The sequence below is a fragment of the Canis lupus genome, chromosome 19 (genome assembly GCF_011100685.1).
Source record: "Canis lupus familiaris isolate Mischka breed German Shepherd chromosome 19, alternate assembly UU_Cfam_GSD_1.0, whole genome shotgun sequence".
In the NCBI taxonomy this organism is placed as follows: Eukaryota; Metazoa; Chordata; class Mammalia; order Carnivora; family Canidae; genus Canis; species Canis lupus.
The window spans coordinates 33302515-33329439 of NC_049240.1; the positions used below are offsets into that span (position 1 = coordinate 33302515).

At 42.8% G+C, this 26925-nt stretch overlaps 1 protein-coding gene and 1 pseudogene across 8 annotated transcripts in view; one reads left to right on the forward strand and one right to left on the reverse strand.

The window, feature by feature from the left end:
• Positions 1-2447: 2447 nt before the first annotated feature.
• The window catches only part of CCDC93 (coiled-coil domain containing 93), a 95513-nt gene continuing 71035 nt past the window's right edge, over positions 2448-26925 (forward strand). For 6 of the 8 annotated variants that reach the window (XR_005374113.1, XR_005374114.1, XR_005374115.1 and 3 more), the window contains exons 1-6: positions 2448-2648; positions 6605-6718; positions 8169-8263; positions 18251-18362; positions 22510-22608; positions 23540-23596. Coding sequence is in view for 3 of the 8 variants with exons in the window: in XM_038564985.1 (XP_038420913.1) it covers positions 2607-2648; positions 6605-6718; positions 8169-8263; positions 18251-18362; positions 22510-22608; positions 23540-23596 (519 nt within the window). In the remaining 5 variants the exon portion in view is untranslated. The remainder of the gene's footprint in view (positions 2649-6604; positions 6719-8168; positions 8264-18250; positions 18363-22509; positions 22609-23539; positions 23597-26925) is intronic. The other 2 variants (XM_038564986.1, XM_038564987.1) reach the window with 1 other exon arrangement.
• On the reverse strand, positions 15135-15283 carry LOC119864521 (annotated as a pseudogene).

The window sequence follows — 26925 nt, forward strand, 5'->3', positions numbered from 1 at the left end:
GAAACTTAGTAATAGTGAAGTCACTACTGTGCTACATGTAAAACAGTATGCTCCAAGGGGAAAAAATCCAGTATTTATGGGGTCTCTCCCCAGACCAATTAAATCAGAATTTCTGGGAATAGAACCTAGGCATTTGTAGTTTTTAAAAACTCCGCACATAATCCCAATATGCAGCAAGTTTGAGAGCCGTTGACATAGAAGTGATATTTGTTGGATGAATGAATGCTTGATAGGTGAGTAAAAGGACATTGTGAATCAGAAATCTGGGGTTCTGGTCTCAGCACAGCCACAAACATGCTATGTGACCTAAACTGTGTTACTCCACTTTCCTAAACACCCACAGTGGCACTAGATGTCTTTAAGATGCCTTCTTACTTTAAGACTTCATGATTCTCCTTCTTGGTCATAGCAAGAGCCCAGAGTTGGAAGGGTTAGGAGAAATCAGAACAGAATGACCGAGGCCTTATCGAAAACTTCACTTAAAATAAAGAGAATAAAGATGATCCTAACAGGAAACTCTTTACTATGGCACCCTTTTTTTACCCCTCAAAAAGGAAAGTATTTGTGAGGTTCCTGAGAATCTTGCACTTTGAAAAGCATTACACAGCTCTGTACTGAATATGCAGAGGAGGGACAGAATGATCCCTAATCCCCAAAGATTTCTCTAGGGAGATAAACTATGTGTATGGGTAGGGTACCCTGATTCAGGAGAGAGGGCTAGAGATGCATTTATTCCAGATTTCTCAGAAACCTCCTTCTCTGATCTTGTCTGTTCAAGCTCTTTTCCAAAGCTGCACTGGGATTCCTCTCTCAAACACAGGAAGCCCAAGTTCTCTTGACTACTGCCATGGCCGTTTTGCTTTGCGGGGATCTTTAAAAAAAAAAGAAAAAAGAAAAAGCATACTGCCAACCCAGCTCTGCTACTATCACCCTACACAGACAGTAAAACTGGGAAAGTTAGCTCCTCGTGTTTATTTAAACATTGCAAAGGCATTTACAACAGGGAGTTGTGTGTAGCATACCTGAGTTCTATTATTCTCCAGACCCTGTTCCCTGAACTACTTATATACAGCAATTTACACTTCCTTGCTATGTGAGATTTTGCTATCTGTCCCTAGGCATCAATACTTCCTGGTCATTCAACAAATTACCCTCCACTCCCTCTCATCCTCTACCACTTCAGGGAAGGACAATTTTAAAATTAGAAAAATAAATACATTTGGGAAGTTCATTTGGGTGCCTTAAAAAATTGAGATTCATTGGCCCCCCAATGGGTGAGCCCAAGATGTCACATAACTTCACTAAGAGAGTTCCCATCTCGATGCCTTAATTTCCTTATTCAAACTTCTCACATTTGGGCTGCCTGGCACACAGTTTGGTTAAGCAGTATTTGCTAATGGCTCTTAAGAAGAAAACAGCTGTTTTTAGGGCCTTTGAGACCTTATGTGTATTCGGTCAGGACAAACTCCAGGAAGAGTACCAAAAAGCCCAAAGAATTTCTTCCCGGACAAACATTTACTGAGTATCTACTTGGTAAGAAGCTAGGTATGCAGAAAGGAAACACACACACACACACACACACACACACACACACACACACACACCCCTTGATCTCCAGGAGCTCAGAGCTTCGCATCCGCACTCCCCTGACGCCCTCTATTACCCCTCCCCACTACACACGGAGAGGGAATGATTTCTTTACAGCAAGTCTTCTTCATCCCTTAGAACGAACTCCCCCTCTCATTCGTGTGTGTGTGTGTGTGTGTGTGTGTGTGTGTGTGTGTATAGGCTGGAGAAGCCAACATGAAGCAAGTGTGCGTTTTGAGGGTGTCTTGTGGCCCGGGAGACAACCCTTTTACACGACTGCCTTCTTCTGGAACAGACAGGGGGTCTATCATGTAAGTGATGCGGCAGCTAAAATGCACTCTCCGAGATGACCTTTTCTCACGGAAGACCCAGAACTGGGGAACCCGGTTTCCTGGGAAACAAGATGCACCGGCTGGAACGCCTGGGTCGGCGGCGGGCTTGCAGAAGCAGCTCTTGGGGGCTCCGTGCGTACACCCAGAAGCTGGCCCAAGTGCGCACGAAGCAGGGGACTCCGTGACCCAGCCAGACCCCGGCCGGGGCCCGGAGTTCCAGCTCGAGAGCCGAGACGGGGCTTCAAAGTCCGGCTCGCTCGCGGAGCCGACAGAGAACCCCGACCCGGGGCAGCGGAGGCCCGTGGGACGCAGAGGGAGCCACAGTGCAAAACTTCCCCGAGACGAAGGACTCGCCGCTTCGGGAAAGGCCTCGGAGAAAACCGCGGAGCTCCGGAGCGAGGCTCCCGCGGGACGCGGCCCGGCGGCCCCGGGACAGCAGCTCGGCCTCCCCGCCGCCCGCCTGGCCCCGGGCCCCGGCCGCTCTCGCGCAGGCGCAGTGGCGCGGCGCTCCCGGCCCAGCGCGCATGCTCCGCCGGCCGCCGAGCTCCGGGCCCGGGAGGCGGCGGCGGCGGCGGCGGCGGAGGAAGTTCCCGCTTCGCCTCCACCCCGGTAGCAGCTTCGCGGCCGGGGACAGCTTCCTCCGACGCCCCGCGGGCTTTGCTGCCGCCGCACGCCTGTCCCGGGACCATGGGGCTGCCCAGGGGGCCGGAGGGCCAGGGCGTCCCGGAGGTAAGGACCTGCCTCTCGGCGACCCGCCCGCGCTCCTGGGAGAGGCCGAGCCCGCGGGGACCGGGCGGCGCGCGGAGCGGGGCCCGGGCCACCCCCAGGGCGCCCCGCCCCCCTCGCAGGTGCGCCCCGGCCCCGGCCCCCCTGCCCCGCCCCGCCCCGCCCCGCGGGGACTGACGAGCGGCTCCGCGGGCCCGCGGGACGGAGGTGGTCGCCCCGCGCCGGGGTCCGGGGTCCGGGGTCCGGGGTCCGGGGTCCGGCTCCCGCGGGCAGTGCCCCTGCGCCCCGGGGCTCGCCGCGCTGGGAGTCACGAGACGGCGCCGGGACGGTCCGGGCCCCGGGCGCCGAGGGCGGTGACCTTGTGGCGCCCGCGCCCGCAGCAGCAGGAAGTTCGGGCGCTGGGCGGGCGCTGGGGGGGCGCCGGGGGGGGCGCTGGGGGGCTGTGCGGGGCCGGCGGAAGCGTGGCTGCTGCTCCGGGACGTAGCGGGGCCCTTTCCTTGCAGAGGTGTTTGTTATTAAACACTCACTGGATCCTGAGGGCTAGGATAATCGGTGGTTTCCGGATTTCCACGATGCCTGGGAATAAAAGGAGCGAGCGTTTGCTTCTGGCTGCAGATGCCATGCAGCTAGCTAGGTGGTTTGCAAGCGTCTTTTCCTCCACTTGATTTACTCCAAAGCTAGCATAGTTTACTCGATTCTGCAAAGAAATGGAATCCGCACCGCACCTCTTCCCCGCTCCTAAGCTAGCGTGTGGCAGGATTGATTGCTTGACACCGTGAGGGGTTCCTTCGCTTTTGACCGCCTGTGCCCCCACCCAGCCACCCCACTCTCTGCCAGCCCTCAATTCTTTCATGCCACAAGCACCCACTAATGGAGGGATCACTATTCTGTGCGTGAAAGCTGGGGACGTAGTGATGGAAAGACAGACTTATCTGTCAGTGTGTGATCCCAGAACCTAAGTCCATTTTGTTGGAATTGTAGGTAAACCTAAGAAATGTCATGTTGTCAGAACCCTCATATTAGGTAAGACCTTACATCGATGGAATGGGGGATTGTGAAGACAGAACTGTATCGTGATACTTGACATTTCTTTGTTGCCACTTGTTTATTTTAGGCTCTCATCAAGTTTTTGCCTGGCCTTATTCTCTAGACTCCCTCTGGCCTCTCAGGTTCCTTAAATCCCTCCAATTCAGTGTCCCACAGTACTATAAATGGGGGGGGGGGGTGTCTTTCTAAAATAAAAAGGAACTTGGTCCTCGGTGTTGTTTAACCCTTCTGTGACTGCTAGGAGGCTGGGTCTAATTTGTCACTTTTCTAGGAGCCTAAGACAGTTCTTGGCAATTAATAGGCATACAGAGTAAATATAGTTAAATTATTAACATTTAGTTAAAAGAATAATGCATACAAACATGGATAGTGTGTGTCATTAGATTGTCACTAATCCAGTTAATTCCTTAAATTCAATTTTTTAAACCCTTTATGTTTGTAAAGGATAGGAAGACAGCTAGACTTGGCTTTGCCCTCTAGTTTACATGAACTACAGTACAGAGCAAATGAAAACTTAGCGTGCCTGGTCTAAGAGCTCATAGTCATTCATCTTTATCAGAACTTTATTATTTTTTTAACAGATGTATTAGCCAATCTGATGACTTTTTATACCCTCAAAAGAGGGTATGCGTTCAGTCGCTGTGTGTTGCCCAGTGGCTGTTTTCATTTTGTTTCAATGTTTTAATCTGTGAAGTCAATATGGAGTCTTATATTCTCCATTCAGTGTCTTGCACCAGGAAGTTATTTCACAGGTTATATTGCAAAAGTGTATATACTTCTCCATTCCGGGGGCGAGTGGATAAAGAACATGGGCCATGCATCTGCCTTGGGGTTGGTCAGTGGGTATTCTTTAGGTACAAGTGGAGGCAGAAATGGTTCTCCTGGGATGAAATGTCCTTTTCTTGGAAGTGTCATGATAAGTGATGACTGACCAAATGAAGGGTTCCTGTTTTACATCCTGGGAGTTTTAAGAAAATGCTTGTATCATCTCATTTTTCTTTTCTGCTCCATCTTTGTGAATCATATTACTATTTACCTTCTCTTTTCTCTGAGCCTCGCCACTTAGAGATGTTGCTTAACTATCAGGCCTTTTGCGAAGGAAGAAAAGGTGTGAATAGTTAACATTATTTTTGCATGTCCACCAAAAGCTTGGGAATGCTTTGATAGGCTGGACCAGGGTTATTTGAGAGAGAGGTAAAACAAGCTGTCACCTTCACCACCCCCTATTGCAAGAGATTGTCAATCATTTTAATAATTCTTTGTTCAACTACTTGTTAATATGTTAGCTCCCTCTCTTGGCAATTTGTACTTCAAAATAAACTTGAATTTCCATTATCAGTGTCATGACTATGAAAACATTTTGTTAATCCACAACTGGCATAGGTCATGTACTTTATTGTAATGATTGAATATGTCATTCCATATTTAATTGTCCTTTGAGCCTTACTGCTACTTCTGAAGAGGTGTAAACATGACTGAATAATATATGGATCCTCTCCTGATCTAGCTAATAGTCCATTTCAAAAGACAGGCATATATATTAACACCAGACATTTTACTCAGAAGAGGTTGATACTTAATTGTATAAATGGCAAGAACTATAAATAAAATGGAAATGCAGAGGAGTGACCTGTTTGTCAGGGATGGCATCAAATAGGAGCTAGAATTTGAAAATTGTTTCTGGGTGAGTAGAGAATATCAGGAAAAGGGAAGGGTTGTGAACAGTGAAGAAATGGGAATGAGCCATGCTTGAGGTGGGCCATAGCCATGACTGGATTGTTTTGAGGGGAGGTAAAGGGTGAAGCTGAAATGATAGTTTGCAGCCAAAGATCTGAATGCCAAACCAAAAACTTTGGAGTTTATCTTACAGACAGTGTATGATGCATTAATGATAAGGACTAGGGGATGAGCAAAAGAGGGATGATGCGAAAGCTGTGATTTAGGAAGGACTGAGGAAAACAGATTAAGAGAAGAAAGATTGAGAGGCAATTGCAATAGTCCTGGCATGAAGTGTAAATAAAAGGGAGGGGAGGATAAATGTGACACACATAGTAAAGGAAGATTTCACAGGCATTTTGGGTGAGGGAATAGTCAGAGGTAGGTACAAGAATTTGAGCCAGCTATACGTTGGTCGTGTTTTAGGTAGAGAAGTGGTTTTTTAATGTTCTGTAGTAACAGAAGAGAGGGAAGGTACAGTTCCTGAAAGTAGATGGAGGCAAAAGTATTAGAATATTTCAGTGGTTTTAAGTTGTATATCAACATCTGGGAGTGAAGGTAAGCTTGAACTTAAAATTTTAAAGTCAGGTTCCTATTTAAATACATGAGATGAATTTATTATTTTTAAGGCAATCTCATTATGTGGCAGTAATCACCTTTTAATGTATCTAGGTTGAAAACCCTCCTTATATTTGCTTTAGAGGTCAAAAAGAGAAGTGCAGAGAAAGATACATATTTGAACTCCCTTCTTTGTTCTTGCATTGTTTGTCAGTAGCTTCTGGGACCGATTGTATATACAGTTAAAAAAAAAAAAAAACCCAACACTTTGTTTTTGTCTGTAAGGAGTTTATAATGTAGTCAGGAACCTGTCAAGGAAACGGCGTGTTTGAGAATAGGGAGGTGATGTGCTGTAATTTTCCTGTCCCTGGATTCCTTCAGCACCGGATAAGTAATCTATACTACCTGTGTGTGTCTTCTCCTGCCACCTGTGACGATTAACACAGCTCATGGAGGCCTGAGGAATGCTATTCTTTGTGACTCTGGCAGCACTGTGTCTCCATGCTCCTGCATGAACACAGTGATAATAGCCAATGTCACCTGCTCCTTAGCTATTAAATTGTGGCATCAGAGGATGCACCCAGTGGTCCTGTACTCAAGGTAGCTTTTACCAGCCTAACTTTTACCTTTTGTTTTAGGTAGAAACAAGAGAAGATGAAGAACAAAATGTCAAGCTAACTGAAATTCTGGAGCTTTTGGTGGCGGCTGGGTATTTCAGGGCAAGAATTAAAGGTTTATCACCTTTTGACAAGGTAAGAGGAAACCTTACTAGCCATTAGGCTGTGTTTTGTTGGAGTGACATGGTTTACCGGGGTGGAGAAAAGAGGAAGAGATTGTGTTTTTACTTTATCCAGTGTCCATATTTCTTTCTGATTCACGTTTGTTATTAGAAGTGTTCCAATTTCCTATTAAAAGAAAAATCTATCAGCAGATATGCTGTGAATTCCTGTTCTGTGTACAGATCTTTGGGAAGTGCAAAGTAGCATTAGAAATAGTTCTTCCTTTTAAGGAACTTACCGTTTGGGTGGAAAGATAAAGCTTATGTAAGATAAAATAATCCAAGTTAATAAGGAGCTGTCCCAAGTCAGTATGCTCACAATTGCCAGATATTCTAATGATGGTAAATTCTGATTTTAGAGGAGAGAGAAGTCACTGTGGGATGAAATCTGTTAATTCAGCAGAACCTTCAAGAATTAAGCACAAGGCATATAATAAGTGTTGAGGGCACAGAGATAAGACTCAGGGAGCCCAGCTTCTATAGCATAGGGAAGGGAGACAGGTAAAGCAACATATGTAGAATAAGTGTCACAATGCAGTAAGTGCAGCAGAGATGAAGCTTCCAGATCAGACAGCAGGAAAGCTTTCCTGGTGGATGAAAGTGTTGAGTGCTTCAGTGGGCCACAGCCTGGCCTTGCATAACAATCACTGTGGATTGTTGTAAATACAGATGTTGAGGCCTTGCCCTTTGATATTTTGGTTAGAACTGGGCAGGGGCCTGGAATCTGTATTTTATAGGCATCTCATGTGTGTCTAAAACACAGCCAAGGATAAGAGTCCCTATTGTTTTTTCTAACATCAAGCTGTGCCTGAAAAGGATTTTGTTTCGAAGTGGGGTTTTAGCCTCAGTCTCATTTGCATTTCTGAGAAACCCTATGAGAAAAATAGAGCAGGGATTCTCCTCTCCTTTAGATACGTGAAAAAAATAAAATGTATGGAAATTCAGTAATGAGCCACAAATGTCAGCCTTGCTACTAACCTGTCTGTGATCTGTAAAACATACAATTCCTCTGGAGTCTGGCACATCCCTGAAACTGGATTAAGACTTCTCCTGGCTGAGAATTAATGTCCATCCCTCTCAGTATAAAGAGGATCTGTGAATGGTGTGCCCATGTCATAGTGTAAGTCAGCTTTTTGGTCACACTAGCCACATTTCAGGTGCTCAGTAGCCGTATGTGGCTAGCAGCCACTGTATTGGATGGTACAGATACATTAACGTCACTGTGGAGAGTTTTATTCATTGGTGCTATTTTAGATGAATTGTAGTTGATGGAGTCAGAAGAACACATATACTCTCTCAAAAGATATGTATTTTTGTGTAGTCATTGATTCTGTAAAAACTACTTGTTTTTTTTTCTACCTTCCATTTCTTCCCCTATCCCCAAGCTAGAAAGAGAAAACAGATACTTTCTTTGTGTCTTGCAGGTAGTAGGAGGAATGACTTGGTGCATTACCACTTGCAGCTTTGACATAGACGTTGATTTGCTCTTTCAGGAAAACTCTACAATAGGACAAAAAATGTAAGTTGTCAGGGTTTGCCATAGAAGAGCCTAAAGGGGGTGAAGGGAGCTAACTTTTGAGTGTCTAGTGTATGCCAAAAGTTGTGCCAAACACTGCATGTCTTATTTTAATTTTCATTGCAACAGGTATTATCACACTTTTATGTATTATGAAATTGAGGTTGATAGAAGCCATGGTCACATAGTTAGCATGAGTCATTTAATGCTCAGACTACTTTTTTAACACTTTCTCTCTCTCTCTCTCTCTCTCTCTCTCTTTTCCCTAGTTTCATTGAGATTATCATCCTATAATATTAATTTAAGGTGTACTACATAATGTTTTGATATATATATATATATATATATATATATATATCAAAATGATCACCACAATAAATTTAGTTAACATCCATCACCTCACATAGTTGTAAATGTATTTTCTTATGATATGGACTTTTAACACCTACTGTCTTGGCAGCTTTCAAGTATACAATATGGTGTTGTTAATTCTAGTCACCATGCTGTAGATCACATCCCCACTTACCTATCTTGTAACTGCAAGTGTGTTTTGTATTTATTGTCTCCCTTTACCCATTTCTCTCAGCCCCCACCCTTTCGCCTCCAGCAGCCACTAATGTGTTCTCTGTTTCTATGAATTCAGTTATGCTGGACTCCATATACACATGAAATTGTACAGTATTTGTTTTTTCTCTGATTTAGTTCACTTAGTATAATGCCCTCAGAGTCCATTCATGTTGCAAATGGCAAGGTGTCCTTTTTTCTTTGATGGCTGAATAATATTCCAGTGTGTGTGTGTTCATTCATCCATGCATGGACACTTAGGTTGTTTCAGTGATTGGCTATTGTGAATAATTCTGCAGTGAACATGGAGGTGCAGATATTTCTTGGATATACTGACATCATTTCCTTCTGGTAAATGCTCACAAGTGAAATTGTTGGATTATATGACAGTTCTATGATTTTTTAAATTTTTTTATTTTTTTGAAGAATGTCCATACTGTTTTCCATAGGGGCTGTAACAATTTTAATTTCACCAGCAGTGGACAAAGATTCCTTTTCCTCCATAGCCTTGCCGATGTCAGTTATCTTTAGTCTCTTTGAGTTTAGCCGTTCCAACAGGTGTGAGGTTTTATCATATTGTGGTTTTGATTTACATTTTCCTGATGATTAGTGATGTGATGTTCAGTAACTCTAATAGTTTTTCTAATACTCTAATAGTTTCCAGTAGCTGCTTAGTTTCTCTCTGTCCAAAGGCAGCTGGAAGGAACATATTGGATGGAAGTTGAATAGGGTGAGGAGAGAATCTTTCCCTCCCCACTGCCTCTGTGTAAGGCAGAGCCTCACTTTGCCTGTGTTCAAGAGAAGGCAGCGTGGACTAGCTAGAGGTTTCACCTGAGTGTATCCTGCCCGGTCTTCCATAGCTCACCATGGCTTGGTGATTTCATTAGACCACTAAGGATCCCTGGTTCTGCCCAGCCCTGCCATTGGGCAGCTGTATGACCTTGGACAAGCCTCAGTTCCCTTATCTGTCAGGGATTTGTGATTTCAGATTTGTGTGCATCTGTGACTTATTTAATCATTTTTCTGAGGCTTTATCCTCCCCCAGGAAAAAACTCTTCCAAATGGATTAAAGGTGGTTTGCAAATATGCATAAGAAGCAGTGATAGAGAAAAGGGGAAGCAAAGCAGACGGAAAACAAATGGAGTTGGGGAAAAGGCTACAATATTCGTCATGGGCCACAACATGCCTTGTTTTCCTGAGGGTGGGCCACAGATTTGGCTCTAAGCTTTCTGGCAGCCAACAAAAAGAGAAAAACATGATAAATTACCCAATTCACAGTTTCCATACAGAAGAAAAATCGGGCCCACAGAATCACCGAAATTCTTAATAATAAGACCAAAGTGTATCTCTCAGCTCCTCATTAAAGAGGACGTATTGTTCTCTGTGACACTGCTCATCAGTGCCTAGCCATGACTAGCAGAGCTCTACATCTGTAGCATTCTGGGACTGTGGCATCGTACCCAGTGACCTGTAGTGAAAAGTCCTTTACTGGGAATCAGTGGGACAGAGTCTGGGCATATGGTTCTGCTCTCTGCTAGTTGGGCTAAATCCAGAGGTAGATTTTTATCCTTGTGTGTTTGGGTTTTTTTGTTTCTATTGTGTAGGTGCTACATCCATGAAATAAAAAAAAATTAAAAAAATAAATCAATACTGCCAAAGGGTTCCAGTATACAGCTAATGTCTCTCCTCCTGTTCCCATTCTGTACCCTGGTTTTATTCCTCAGAAAGAATCATCTTTGCTTGTTTAGGTTTTAGATTTTTCAGAGAGCTCACTTCTACATCTTTAACCATGTACGTTTCATTCAAGTCTGATAGGAGGAATTTAGCTTACCTACACTACTCACTATATCCCTTTTGTCTTCCATCTTCCAGTTTTGTGATTATTATCTGTTTTTTTTTTTTCTATGATCACTTTTTTGACTCATTTACATCAGATGGTTTCTCCTGGTTCCTAGCTATGTAGGGTAAACGTTTTACTATCCATTTTTCCTTCTTTTCAGCCTACATCTACCATCATATCATTACTCTTACAATGTTCAGGGCATAGTATTTATAATCTGCTCTGTAATCACAATTAAATTGTTCATGCTTTATCTACAGATAGATTCTAAAAGTAAATCTATGAAGTGATTACAGTAAGAACAGAATTGTGATGGTGCCAAAGAAAAAGAAATGTAATCTTCTGGACCATGATAGTGCTCTTTGATGGAGAATATTCAAAATATTAGAGTCAAAAGGAATCTTTTTTTTTTAATTTTTTTATTTATTTATGATAGTCACACAAAGAGAGGGGGGGGGGCGGCGGGCAGAGACCCAGGCAGAGGGAGAAGCAGGCTCCATGCACCGGGAGCCTGACGTGGGATTCGATCCCGGGTCTCCAGGATCGCGCCCTGGGCCAAAGGCAGGTGCTAAACCGCTGCGCCACCCAGGGATCCCCCAAAAGGAATCTTCATTTATTCATTGACTCACCAAATATTTTATTGAGTCCCTACTATGGGTCAGGCATTGTTCTGGGTACTTTGGATATGTTACTAAAAATGTCCTACCCTCACAGAGCTTAGAGTTTTTTTGGGGGGAGACAGACCATAAATAATTTAATAAATAATTGAGTTATACATAGAAGTAGTATGTGCTATGAAAAGAAATTGTAGCTGGGAAGGTATATGAAGGTTTGGAGGCAGTTGTCTAACTTTAAGGTCAGTGTGGCCTCATTGAGAAGGTGATATGGGAGCTAAGACCTGAGAGAAAAGGAGATCATGAGTGCGGAGGTTCCAAACAGAAGTTTACCTGGAGTGCAGTGAGGTGGGGAGAGTAATGGGAGAGGTGCAGATTTTATGGAGGCCAGATCAGGTTGAGCTTTGTAGGTCAGAATAGAGTTTACTCCAAGTGACATGAGAAATTCTTGAAGGGTTTAGAGCAGAAGAGGAACATAATCTGTTCATAATCGATTTTAGAAGGAACCCTCTGATTACTGACTAAGGGGGTGAAATTGGCAGCAGGGAGATTCTTTAGCATACTGTAGCCGTGCTTACAGAAGAAGATGGTGGCCAGGACAGTGGGCTAGCAATAGAGGGATTCTGGATCTGTTTTAAAGGTAGAAACAACAGGATGTCATGACAAATTGGATTTGAGTGTGAATAAGAGAGGAGTCAGAACCCAAGTTCTGAGGTGCTTGGGCTGAGCAAGTGGAGGTGGTCTCTATGAAAAGTCACTAAAAATCAGGCACACTGTAATTTGCATCATATTTTTATAGCTTATTTTCCTTGAGTTTCTGATTGCCTTTTTTACATCTTGACAAGGAACCACATAGCTTTACCTGTAGCTCAGATCAGCCAGATTCTTAGTCTATTAACATAAATTTACTATCTTCTCGAGGACACTCTTGATTGAAGCCTGTTTTTCAGTTTAAGTGATTACTTTCTACACCTGTGGCACTCTTGTTATGCTGGGATTTCTTTCAATTGCATTCGTTCTGCACCAGTTTTATCATTTCTTAGGTTCTATGTATCCCTTCTTCCTAAATTCCCTTGGAGTTTTTTATGGTGATTCTTAACCCCTTTTTCACCTTGGGTGTTATGATACTTCCCTATCAGTGACAGTACTCTTAATAGATACTGGAGCAGTGTTTTTTATGCAGATTCTTAATCTCAAATCCAAAAAATAATGAAAACAGGCTTTTTCTTTCAAAGTGTGGATACAAAACTCATTTGGAAACAAAACATGACCTGAACTTAAAGCTATTTATAGTGATCCCACTTGGGTGAATATTCATTAAGTTTTAAAAATTTTATTTAAATTCAATTAGTTAACATAAAATACATTATTGGTTTCAGAGGTAGAGGTCAGTGATTCATCAGACTTACATAATACCCAGTGCTCATTACATTACATGCCCTCCTTAATGCCCATCATCCAGTTACCCCATCCCTTGACCCTCCTCCCCTCCAGTGACCCTCAATTTGTTTCCTATGTTTAAGTCTCTTATGGTTTGTCCCCCTCTCTGTTCATTTTATTTTTTTCCTCTCTTCCCCAGTGATCCTCTGTTTTGTTTCTTAAATTCCACATATGAGGGAGATCATATGATAATTGTCTTTCTCTGATTGACTTACTTCACTTAGCATAATACCCTGCAGTTCCATCCATGTCATTACAAATGGCAAGATTTTATTTTTTTTGATGGCTGAGTAGTAGTCCACTGTGTGTGTGTGTGTATACATCTTTATTCATCTGTCGATGGACATCTGGGCTCTTTCCGTAGTTTGGCTGTTGTAGACATTGCTGCTCTAAACGTTGGGGAGCAGGTGCTCCTTTGGATCATTAAATTTGTATCTTTGGGGCAAATACTTAGTAGTGCAATTGCTGGGTCATAGGATAGCTCTATTTTCAACTGTTTGAGGAGCTTCCATATTGTCTTCCAGAGTGGCTTTACCAGCTTGCATTCCCACCAACAGTGAAGAGGATTCCCCTTTCTCTGTGTCCTCACCAACATCTGTCATTTCCTGACTTGTTAATTTTAGCCATTCTGACTGGTGTGAGGTGGTATCTTACTGTACTTTTGATGTGTATTTCCTAATGCCGAGTGATATGGAACATTTTTTCATGTGTCTGTTGGCCATTTGTATGTCTTCTCTGGAGAAATGTCTGTTCATGTCATCTGCCCATTTCTTGATTGGATTATTTGTTCTTTGGGTGTTGAGTGTCATAAGTTCTTTATAGATTTTTGGATGTGCTTTTATCTGATGTGTCATTTGCACATTCTGTAGGTTGCCTTTTGATTTTGTCAGATATTTCCTTTGCTATGCAAAAGCTTTTATTTAATTTAATTTAATTTTATTTTATTTTTTATTTTATTTTTAATTGAAGTTCAATTTACCAACATATAGTATAACACCCAGTGCTCATCCTGTCACGTGCCTGGGCCTCAGTGCCCATCACCCAGTCATCCCATCCCCCGGCCTGCCTCACCTTCCACTACACCTTGTTTGTTTCCCGGAGTTAGGAGTCTCATGTTTTGTCACCATCTCTAATTTTCCCTCCTTTCCTCTATAATCCCTTTCACTATTTCTTATATTTCCTGTATCAGTGAAACCATATAATGACTGTCCTTCTCCAATTTACTTACTTCACTCAGCATCACACCCTCCAATTCCATCCACATCGAAGCAAATGGTGGGTATTCGTTGTTTCTAATGGCTGAATAAGATTCCATTGTATATATATACCACATCTTCTTTATCCATTCATGTTATCGGTGGACATTGAGGCTCCTTAATCAAGTCCCAGTAGTTCACTTTTGCCTTTGTTTCCCTTACCTTTGGAGATGTGTCTAACAAGAAGTTGCTGTGGCCAAGGTCAAAGAAGTTGCTGCCTGTGTTCTCCTCTAGGGTTTTGATGGATTCCTGAATATTCACAAGTTTTGCTGCAGAAATAATAATTTCTTCAAGTATAGACTTCACTTGGGCTCTACATAATATATATGCCTGTTAGGTACAGGAAAATGCAAACATCTAAAAAAGTTCTGAATTCTGAAACACATGTGGCCCCAAAGGATTTGGATAAAGAGTTGAGAATATATAGTATTATGTTCTCTGGTAAGTACTTGATGTGCTTTTAAGTGCAGAGCCATGAACTATAACTGTGTGCAAAGCTTGGTACAGGGGTTTGCATAACTGATGGTCCTCCAGACTCCGAGCAGTGCATCAGGCATTTGGGTCTCAACATCTGTAAGAGAAAAGCAATAGCCAAAATATACTGAATTATTCAAAAATCTTTTCTGTTTGGTTTTGTAGTATATTCTGTGTTTGAGGTTCCTCTCCACAGTTTCTCTATAGGTGCAAGTTAGACTATTACTGCCTTATATTTGCAGTGCCTCAGTATGTCCTAGCTGAGGTGTTAGGGGGCCAGGTAGCATTGTCTGAGGAGTGCACTTGCCTTTTGAGGGCCTGATTATCTTTTAGGCTATTTTCTATGCGTGCCCAATTGAGGCCTTTTTGTTCTTTTGATTTTTTTTTTTTTTTGAGAGTTTCATGAGCTTCTACCTACATCCTCCTTCTACACTCCCAGCCTGTCCTAAAGCCCCATTAGTACAGAGTCTGTGCTCAGAGATCTTGAGATTTTAGACTTATAATTGAGTTCAGCAACACACAAGTAGGCACCTATGTACAGAGCACTTATGCATGCATTTTACTATTTTACCTTCACAACAAGTTTTAGTAAGTAGGACAGGCATTATTCCTCATTGTATGATGAGAGTATTGGACCAGAGGGATCAGGTGACTTGCCAAAAGCCCCAGAGCTGATAATGGAGCTGGAATTTAGTTTAATTCACTTTCTTTCAAACTGTTTGCAGTAGGGGAGGAAGTAGGGTACTGAACAGTCTTAAAAACTAAAGGAATCAATTAGCAATAATCGTGCCTCAGATAAACCTCATTGGCTACAATACTGCCACTGTGCAAAGCTAAAAACTGAAGGAATCAAACCAATCACCTGTAGTGACAAGTGGGCACTGTTAAAATCTTAGGTTAGGAAGCCTGACTGAGGACCTCTGCATTTGTCACTTTCCCAGATTTTCAGAAAGTCAGAGAATCTACCCTGAGCTCCAAGGAGAAACAGATAGGGTCTGGTAGGCTTCTACAAGAAATCCTAACTTTTGCCCCCTACCCTCAGCCTGCCTGTGTCTCCCCCACGTCCCTCCCTTGGCCCAGCAACGTTTTTCCTCCAGCTGCTTCCATATGCTGCCGAACAAGACCTCAGTCTTGGCAGTGATTCATGGGAAGTGGGTTTAAGAGGCTTATAAACCCTAAGATGACCCCGGGAATCCTTCCCTCAGGGCCTTTATGAACTTGGAAAATAGTCAGTCTCTAAGCAGTGGCCAGAGACAAGTTGGTCTGAAGGTAGAGAGGGTTGGGCTAGATAGTGTTGGAAGTCCCAGCCTCTTATTTTTAAGCTATTGAATGGTTCTGTGCAACCAGTAACCCTATGCAGACTCAGATCTGCAGCCACTAGGGGGAGCTTTCCTCTCACTGAAACAAAATATAACTGTGCAGAAATGCCCCAATTATATTAATAGTTAATACCTACCCTGAGCAAGGATGCCAACTTAGGGTCATCTTCATTTGCTAAGCTTGGAGTTTAGGGAGCAAGGCCAATGAGGCACCAGTCTCTTAGCCTCACAAGTTTCAAAGAAATTAAAGCATGGGAGTCTGATAGAAATTAAAATAAAAAATAAAGTATGTTATAGAGAGAGCCTTAGATATGCTACCAATTGAGTTCGTTAATACTTGCCTATCAAACTATCCTATTTGAGCGCAGCAGCAGCTGGACAGCCATAGGCTTCCCCACTGGGGCAGCCACACATCTCATCGCAAAAAAGACACATGTGCCCTAAAGACAGACTTCTCAGAAAGGAGCGACAGTTGTAGTGGCTGAGAGCCACAGAACAGTTTCCTTCCGTGTCTCAGACCTTTTGGATAATTCACATATGTACTCCCTCTGTTGGGGATGAAAATGTTCTCCTGTAGGCTTCCCTCCTGGGAGGTGAATGCTCCCTCCTTTTGTGAATGTATGCTGTAGACTATCCGTCTTCCCATGTCCATATTTTTTACCCTTAACATATTGGGCTTGACATTGATATTATGATCCATGGAACTGGGGGTGTGGCTATTTCTCTTAGCAGTTTTAACCTTGGTGACACCATGTAAAGCTACTGTCTAGTAATAAACGTAGGTTTGTAGTGTGTTCTCCAGGGACCATTCCCTGGGGAGCTGCCTAGCTTTTCTCCCTAGAGTTTATTTAGTTCCTGCTAAGACCAAGGGGATGGAACTTACTAAGGGAAGCATAGGTAAGACAATAATTGCTCTCACCCAGGCCTTTGTTATATTTTGGTCTTAAGGGTGTCTCTCTTGGGAAGGATTATGGAGCTACAGAGAGACTAAAGCGTACAAGATTTCTTTGAACAAGGAACACTTTAGGTAGACCCAGACTTGCTGTATTTGAAGCGTCTAGTAAGACCTGGGGACCTTGTTCACTGGGTCTTTCCTCTATTAGGAAATAGTGCTCACTTGTAGACAAGACCATAGTCATGGCTGTAACTGGCTAAAAATTTTTTAAAGGGTTTTAGATGGGACTATAACCTAAACTATCCATGTAAGCTGAGCCAGAAGCCCCCATTTCTCCATATGGCCTCACAAGGCCATGCCTTGTGACTGTTTCTCAAGGCAGACTCACTAAATAATTTCTGCTGTTTCCTCTTGAATCTGATCCAATTAAGATGTAAGAAACAGGAACCAGACACTTGGAGATCAAATATCAGCTGAGTAGAGAAGGAAGCTTAAATCTGTGGTGGTGGACTTGCACACAGATTACTCTATCATTCCTGCCATAAAGCTGTCCCACCCAGGTCCAGGGAGCAGGGGGAGGATGCAAGAAGAATGAGCAAGAAGAATGCTCTGGGGTCTCAGGGAGCTCTGTTCTTCCCCCCTCTACTCCCAGATGTTTCATAGGACTGAAGTAAGGTATCAGGGAGAGATCAGATAACCCCTCATGAGAAACAGAAAAATTCTGCTCTCTGGAAAAAAAGAACAAGGACATGGTTTCCTCAAATCTAAGATTAATTTCAAAGTATCAAAAAAATGAAAGGCTATTTTTTATTTTAAAAATACTTTTATACCAGAGTGGAGAACTCCAATTTTTTTTTTTTTTTTTTTTAAGCATAAGGCCCTGTGTTTTGTCTTAATATTCTGGGCACCCAGCACAGGCCCTGGTAATTATTTGTGGCCTGAATGCTATTTAGAACAAGTTTTTTTAATGTGTGACCTAGTGGTTCCCAGGTTTTTTTTGAAAATGTAGGTCAGTAAAATGAAATATAAAAGACAATGAGGCTTGATAACTTTTTATTTTACCATGTGAGGATATTAAATAATAATTGCTACCTCAAACATCACTATAATTTCATAAAGAAACAGTATGTTTTAATATAAAAAAGGTAGGGAGGGATCCCTGGGTGGCGCAGCGGTTTGGCACCTGCCTTTGGCCCAGGGTGCGATCCTGGAGACCCAGGATCGAATCCCACATCGGGCTCCCAGTGCATGGAGCCTGCTTCTCCCTCTGCCAATGTCTCTGCCTTTCTCTCTCTCTCTCTCTCTCTCTGTGACTATCATAAATAAATATAAAAATTTAAAAAAAAAAGGTAGGGAGAACAAAATTCTAGAATAAACTATGAAAGCTGCAGTGTGGCCTTAGATGCACGCATACACGCACATCTAAATAGTGCTTATATTTCTCATTTTGCAGCCAGCCAAGAGAAGCTTGGTCATGGTCTGGTGTTGAAAAGCCCCAGATTCTTCTGGAATGCTGCCCAGACTTGAGAGATGTCTTAAGGGCCACTTAGTGTGTTCTCACTCTTTGCTTGTTGTTTTTTCCGAACAGAGCGCTATCAGAAAAGATCGTGTCAGTCCTGCCAAGGATGAAGTGTCCACACCAGCTGGAGCCCCACCAGATCCAGGGCATGGATTTTATTCATATATTTCCTGTTGTTCAGGTGAGAGCCTTTATGTGATTTCTTGTCCTCTGCACATCAGAATTCCTGCATGGTCTGGCTCTCAGGCCATCTGGCCTAGATCCTGGATCTGATGGGTGTGGTATGGAATTGGTGGAGCAGGACATGATGGTGCTTCCTGATGTCATCCTCAGAAGGTTGCCAGTACTCCATCTCTTCTGCCCTAGTTTCACTGTCACTTTCACCGTCACCTATTGTGGTCTTTGAATGTTCCCATTAATTGGTTTTCATTCCCCTTTTGGTAAAGATAGAACCCTATAGCCCCCCCCATGGGGACCTGTCCCAGCTATCCAGCCTAACTTTATTCCTTGTTCTTTCTGTTCTAGCCCCTCTGACTTTCCCTCAGATTTTTTTCATACATATTATGCTTCCTCCTGTCATGGGGCCTTTCCTTCAGGCTGGAAAGCTCTTCTCTTTCTCTCCTTACCTACTTAATCCATATTCATCTTTCAGATCTCAATTCTACCAAACCTCTTCAAGAAAGCTTCCATTAACCCCACCCCGCCCCCAATCTAGAACAGGTTCCTTTGCTATATACACTCATACTGGCCACATTCCTTTCCTTTGTAGGGATCTTCCTTGCTGCAGTTTGTAACCATGTGTATCTGTCTGGTCACTTCTGTCCTACCTGTCAGACCTTCTCAAGCTTCTTGGTGGCAGGCACCATAGTTGCCTTGCTCACCGTAGTGTCTCCAGCACCTTGTGGAATATCTGGCACTGTGTAGGCAGTTAGTCTTTATTTGATGACTAGATGTCTGATGTGAGGTCATTTCCACCCTGGCTGTTTTCCAAGGCTCTGTGATTAAGTGGCTCATGCTGTACAGCCTCCTACAAACTTGTGGTCTGCTGTCTCAGCTTCTTCTGGGCACTTTGAAAAGAGGAGGAGCAAAGGGCCTGCTGTATCAACAGCACTTTGCAAATGATCCTAATAGAGTTCTTTGAAGCATTGATTTTAATCCCAGTCCTTACGTATGAGGAAAGTGAGATGCAAAGAGAGTAATTCATTTGCTGAAGGGCAGAGAACTGGTGTGCAGACAAGATTCCAGTCTAAACCCCTTGTCACTAAACCTACTTTTCTCACCCTGCCTACTCATGCAATTTGTGCTTGAAAAGTCTTCCAATCCTGCATTAAGATTAGGTAGCACAGAGGTTGAGAGCACACACTCAAGAGGCTTCCTGGGTTCAGATCCTGGCTCTGCCACTTAGTTGCATAACCTTATGACCCACAAGGTCATAACTTAGTTTCATGACTCAAATGACTTAACTTTTCATCTGTTAAATAGAAACAGTAATAGCACCTACCTGACAAGATGAGAATTAAGTACATTAATATGTATAAAGCACTTAGCTGAAGCACCAGCCCATTTTAGTAAGTACTTTCTAAGTGTTCCGTGGTCCTTTCTGGTTTTGTTATTGTTATGGTGGACTTTCCCCTGCACTGGACTTTCAGTCAAATCCCATGAAATTTGTAAATCAGAAGCTAAGACTTTAACTCGGAATTTAATTCATTAGGTCCATTAGACTTTCTGTATCCAATGCAAGGGGTGAGGGGGGATCTCCTGATCCCTTGTGTGAAAACAGGAAATAAGGACCCCATGCTGATTATTACTGAAACTTCCACCACTACCCCACTGTGAAGTTATTGGCTTTTCCCCCAAAGCCTGAAGGTCTAGTTATTAGACCTTACTCGGCCCTATGGTAGAACTTTGAGAGCAAAAAAATGTGGTCCAGATAGGTGATGAAAGGGAAGTGATCTGTTACTGGTTTGGGCATTTTGAATATCTGTTCTGTGTTGTACATGGAATGCCAGAGGGCTTCTGGTATAGATGTGAGAATCTAGGTTACCAGATTTCTTGATTTCATGGATCTATAAAATTTTAAAGCAAAAATGGAGGCTGACCTATGGTTGCCATCTATATTTTGCCAGGCAAGAACATCTTTTAAAAGTAACAACTATCAAAACAAACACTTAAGTACAGTGAATAAACTGGTGGTTGCAGAGGGGATGTAGGGGAGGCTTGGGCAAAATTGGTGAAAGGAATAATAAAGAGGTACCAGCTTCCAGCTATAAAATAAATAAGTCACAGACGTGAAAGTGAAAAGTACAGCATAGGAAATATAGTCAGTACTATTGTGATAACACTGTGTGGTGACAGATGGTGACTGCATTTATCGTGGTGAGCACTGAGTAACGTATAGAATTGTTGAATCATTATGTTGTATACCTGAAACAAATATAACATTGTACATCAATTATACTTCAATAAAAAATATTTTTTAAGTAACAACTATCTTGCTTTCTCTGTCATTTCCTAAAAGAAAGACCTTTTAACTCTCAATCTCAGAATAAAAGACAGTCCTTCAAATGGAATACTTGAAAGTATTATGAAAAAACTAACCATGTGCTTGACATTTTTTGCCTGTTTCGCTGGAGACCGGTGAAAGAGCAGTGGTCAAGCTAGTGGTCTTGAGTGACTCTAGAGGTTCACCACCTTCATTCACACTGTTTAGCACAGCTGTAGTTACACTCTGAATGCTAACCCAGAGAAAAATGGATCTAACTTCCAGCCCCAGTAGTTCCAGGTCACATCTTTTTCTCCCATGCCAGACACATGAATCCTGTGACGGAAGGTATTTTTCTTGAGTGCTAGGCACCCAGGGCAGAGATTGGCTGTCCAAGAAGTTCTCTCCACAGCCCTTCTCTCTAGGAACTCCAAAATAGTGACTGATTCTCCAAATCCTGAGACTCCTTATCTTCTTTATCTGATTACACTCACCAGGATCTGGCAAAGTAACAACTCAGTGTAGATCTAATTCATGGAGGAACATTTGAAAGAGAAACAACTTTGAAGGTCCAGAAACTGGATCCAAAAGGAAAGTAGAAAGAAATTGAGTTGAGCAAGGAGTCTGCCTCCTTAATTGTTCGGGGCCATGATGCTGGGTGGGGGTGCAGGAGAGCGGCTACAGAAGCTCTGAACATTGTCTGATCTTCTGCCCCTGCTTCTGAGTTTTAGTGCCTGGGGTCATTGTTTGGAGGTGGGGTGGAGTAGAGTGATAGAAATAAATGGAAGATAATAACAAAAGAATATTCATAGTTATTTGCAAGCACCCCCCATCTTGGGCAGCTACTTCCCAAACATGTCCTTACTTGAGCTGGCTGCCCTCTGTGAGCAAGCATTCTGTCCATCCCTGCAGGAGCACAATGCCATATGCCATGTGTCTGCTTGCCTACATAGCTAAACCTTGCCAGACCAGGTGTGTTGCGCTCCTGGGGAAATACAACTACTATGCACAGACTGCTTCCGAGTTGTAGTAGGTCTCTTGGGACAGAGGATGGCGACTCCGACGGATGGCCTCCCCCTCCATGATGCTCTTTAGTTATAAAACAAGGAGTGAATGAAAAGCCAGGGATGAGAAACAAAGGCTGTGTTTTTGTATTTTACAATCTTACTCTCAGAGTACCTAGATCTTCCACAGGTTATGGGGTTGGGAGTGTGTCTCTGTGTTTTAATTAACAGGAATAATAAGTAGAGAGCAATGAAGAACAGCTACTTTGCATATCAGCCCAGTAAAGCTGGAAAACATTTAATAAAATCTGTATGTCCAGTCTTTTGGTATGGAAGAGCCTCTGAGTTGTGACTCAGCTTTCGCTTGCTACCTATAGAACAATGAACAGATGATATAGTCTCTTTGAGCTTCAGATTCTATACGACGTGGCCAGTACTTATAATGTTGTGTGGGTTAAGAGAACAAATACTGTGAGTACCTGGCTTACTGGAAGCCCAGGGCTGGGTACTCAGCAAACCTGTTCTCCAATCAGAATATTTGTTTGGGGATTGTTTGTTTGGGGATTGTTTCAGCCAAAGAAACAAGAGGTTGAACTAGATGTTCTCTGAAGTCCTTCCCTTTCCCTGGTCTGTGGTGCAGGCAGCACGATCCCATTGGATCTTAGCTTCTCAGATGCCCAGCTAGCTGCTCTTCACCTAGGACAGTACACATGGACAGTTTCTCATCACCTGGTCGGTTCAAGGATAGTGATTGGGGTTCACAAATTGTACTATCTCCAAGTTGGCCTTTACCACAGTGGTGTTTCATCCCTGTCCTCACATTTCCTAACTTTCTTTCCCAGTGGCTGGTGAAGCGAGCTATAGAAACAAAGGAAGAGATGGGCGACTACATCCGCTCCTATTCCATATCCCAGTTCCAGAAAACCTACAGTCTCCCTGAGGTCAGTATCTTCCTTCCTTTTCTCGTCCAACTGAGAACACGTGAGTACATGTAGAGACTCCCCAGGAAGGAGCAGAGTAAGCTCAAGTTCTTCTGCATGACATCTCTGCCCCTACCTGGCCAGCATTGACAGTGGGCATCCTGGTTTGTAAGAACTGCCTCTTCAGAACTTTTATTAAATTATAAGAATATGAGTATATTTCATTAAGAGTACATATAAAGCTCTTCAAGAGACCACCTAGATCGTTGCCTAGGGATTCCTATAGTAACAGTTTCATAGTAACCACCCCCGACACACACAGTAATAACAACTGATACCGGGATCCCTGGGTGGCGCAGCGGTTTGGCACCTGCCTTTGGCCCAGGGCGCGATCCTGGAGACCCGGGATTGAATCCCACGTCGGGCTCCCGGTGCATGGAGCCTGCTTCTCCCTCTGCCTATGTCTCTGCCTTTCTCTCTCTCTCTCTTTCTCTGTGTGACTATCATAAATAAATAAAAAAAATTAAAAAAAAATAACAACTGATACCTATTGAATAATACTTAACTACACTAAGTCCCAGCGCATCACATGCCTTCTTTTTAATTTTCACAACTGCTCCCTGATGTAGGTGATGGTGTCCCCATTTACAGACAGTGAAACTGAGGCTTAGAGGCTAGGTAGCTTGCCCTGGGTATCAGAGCTCATAAGGATTTGAACGAGAATACTTGTCTTCACCAGTACACTCTGGGGTCCCCCTCTTTCTTACCACCTTGGGATCTGTTTGGCCCTAGCTTCTTCCCATGCATAATATATTCAAATTTGTTAGAAGATTGAGGCTTCTCCAGGCAGAGCTGTGATGAGAAATCAATTTGTAAGACAGGTTTCTGAGAAGTCCGGTTGAGTTTCACTCTTCACAAAGGGTTTGTTTAATCCCTGTGTTTTGTCTTGCAGGATGATGACTTCATAAAGAGGAAAGAAAAGGCCATCAAGACAGTCGTTGATCTTTCAGTAAGTTCCCCTGTCCTTGTGTAAGGGAAGAACATAGGTTCCTAACCTCCAAATAGCCCTGTGGTTCAAATTCCAAAACCCTTGCCCAGTCCCTCCTGGGATTGCCCAGTGCTGACCTCAGGTGGTTGTGTGAGAGAAACCCTGTCTACCTCAGTGCCCATATCTGGACACCAGCCTTCACAGGTAGAAAATGCCACAATCATGGCCCTGGGTTTTTCTTAGTTTGAGATTTACAGGAGAAATTTTCCAAATCCAAAGTCTTTCCTCATTTGTGCTACTGGCAGGTATAAACTTTGAATAGCTTCAAAGAGTAGATGATGAACTAAAGGTGGTAAATTTAGGTTAGCACCCCTTGATGGCTTTGGAGAGGCACAGCAGCTCCTGAGCTTTATGCGGGACACATTAGGAGGGCCTTGGTCACCACATACTGTGTATCTTAACCATGGGGTCTGCACTTATGCACCCACTCCACCAGTGCAAGAGTCAGAGGAGAGCTTTTCAAACCTTTCTGGGCCAGAGTCCAGCAGAAACTTATCAGTGCCCCATATCCCACCCCACCCAAGCCTTCCTACCTGAGCTGCTGGGAATGAAGCCACAGTGCTTGGGGGTAACTTCACTTTCTTCCAAAAATAATGCATGGTGGTATTTTGCTTTTTTTTTTCTACTTGAAGAATAAATGTGTGGTCTTCAAAGGTGGTCACTCTAAAAAAGATTAACAATCATTTGATGACATAAAGCACTTATTTAAAACAAGAAAGTCTTTGTTACTTTATAATTGTAATTTGTATCTTTTTCACAATTTCCTTTTGGAAGTGGAAGGAGTGGAAAACTTTCAAGACAGTTACACTCTGAAGCCAGATACCATTTTCAGGCTTGGTGGTAGTATTAAATAATAACAAGACATGATAGGATATCAGAGTAATTTTTCCCTCTGGTTATGAAATAGCTGTTCCTTTGAGACATTCTTAAAGTTTTTTGTCTTTTTTTAAAAGTTGATAAATACAGAGGAAGAGAATCAACCTTAACCTCACAGCACAGAAGCAGCTCCTTTTGCTGCTTGGACATATTTCTTCGATGCTTTTTTAATGTACATTTTTATACCAAATTGGTGTCATATTTTAAGTGTAATTCTGTGGGGCTTTTTTTTAACTTACCAATATAGAGTCTTTGTAAGCTATGGAAGATTCCTCCTAACTGCATTTACCATGAAAAATAATAGCCAATTTGTTGGATTTACCCTTATTTTAAATGATACTTCATTTTTCAAAAGCTAGAGAACCAATTAGACAGCATTACCTCTCATCCAGAGAACTGGGGAGCCCAGGGCAGGAGAGGAAGTGAAATTCCCTTTTCCCTTTAAAGCCTGTACTATTTGAATTTTATACCACGTCTGTGTGTTACTTATTCCAAAACAGTAAACAAAAGTATGATTTTCTAAATGCTTAATTGAATATCTGCCTGTGTAAATCTCACTGTTAGCCCTGAGTAGAGAATGAGAAACAATAATTTTCATCTTTATCACCAGGAAGAAAAGGCTAGCATACTTGTCAGCAGTCTTATCAATGAAACTAGGCCTGGCATCTCCATAGCCATTAAACATTTCAGGCCTCTAGCGGCACAGTCTTTCTTCTTATTATTTGTAATGGAGTTCTTAAAGAAAATTCTCCTCTTCTGCTTGGTAATGTGACCTAATAGGATTTAAGGAGGTAAATGATAATGACAAATACATGGTGCCCAGACATTGTGGTAAGCATTTATGTATACCTTACCTAGTCCTCAAAAGAATCTTCTGAAATAGTAGTATTTTTTTCTTTTTTTTTACAGGTGAGGAAACTCAAGCACAGATAGGTTATGTAAGTTGCCCAAGATTACATTAGTGATGATGGAGCCAGGATGCAAACCAGTCTTATAACTACTACCCTGTGGGCATCTAGATAAAATGCTATTTGCAGCTAATTAGGAAATAATATCAAGATAAGGGAAAATTAGCAAATCTCTTAGTTCAGATGTTTAGTTTATTTCCCTTTTTTATGTGTGAACTTACTTCTCAGTTGACTGTCAATATATTTGTAGCAGGAATGATAAAGAATTTTGATGGATGGCCAGAGCTGACCTATGAGTTTCATTTGTTTTCCTCTTTCTCTTTCTACTGAAAATACCCCTCACTTCCAGATGCTATCTTCTTAGGTTTCTTAACTACACTGCCATGAACTTCCCTCCCTCCCACCCACCACTTTTGCAAGTGCTTCCTGGCTTCCTTGCCTTGGCATGAGAGTTCCAGAAGCTTACAAGAGACTCCAGGGCTGTAGTGCATGTCCCTAGCTTATCCTTTTGAGTCATGTAAGGAATGGAACCACTAGCTGTTTTCCATTCGTCAACGGTCTCCCCAAGGGAAATCTGACCATTAGTGAAGAGAGTGAAGCCTTTCCTCCACTGCCAGGCTCTTTGTACATCTCAGATTCTGAAGGGTATTTCCCTATCCTTTCACCTTTTACCCAGCTCTGCCCTTTACATGCCTCATCAGTGTTTCTTGCCTGTTCCTTATTTTTTTTTAAAGATTTTATTTATTCATGAGAGAGAGAGAGAGAAAGAGAGAGAGAGAGAGGCAGAGACACAAGCAGAGGGAAAAGCAGGCTCCATGCAGGGAGCCCGATGTGGGACTCGATCCCAGGACTCCAGGATCATGCCCTGGGCCAAGGCAGGCACTAAATCACTGAGCCACCCAGGGATCCCCTTGCCTGTTCCTTATTGATGAATCTGGAATCCCAGACTTAAATTGTATGAATGGTAAATTAAGGATTCAAATAAGGTCACACAACAGGTGCCTAATTTCTGGACCCCAGCCTTTTATAAAATACATCCATAGCTGCCATGTCCTGACTGATGGCCTTTCGTGTGTTTGGCACCTGATTAGGCATCTTGCAAGCATCATCTCATTACCTCTTCACCAACACTCAGGGAGTTATATGTTACTATTTCTATTTTATAAATCAGAAAGTTGAAGCCAGAAAGATCAACAAATTCCCTACATATTTACAGGACAGGAAGAGGCAGCCAGGTTTTGACTTTACATGGCACTCCTCAAACATGACAGGTGTGATGCTTCTCTGGTTTCCTCTCTTCGCCTCGACTCTGATTTCCCACATATTCCTGGCGCCAGTTTTACAACAATGTTTCTGACTTATTTCAGGACTCTGAGATATTATTCATCCAGATCCCAGTGACACAGATTTATCCAGAGCGGCTGGGTGCTCTCCTGCTACCTCTTGAGTCCCCTGTAGGGGCGTTTACTGTGACATATGTCCAGCTAGAGAATGTCTGCAAAGTGG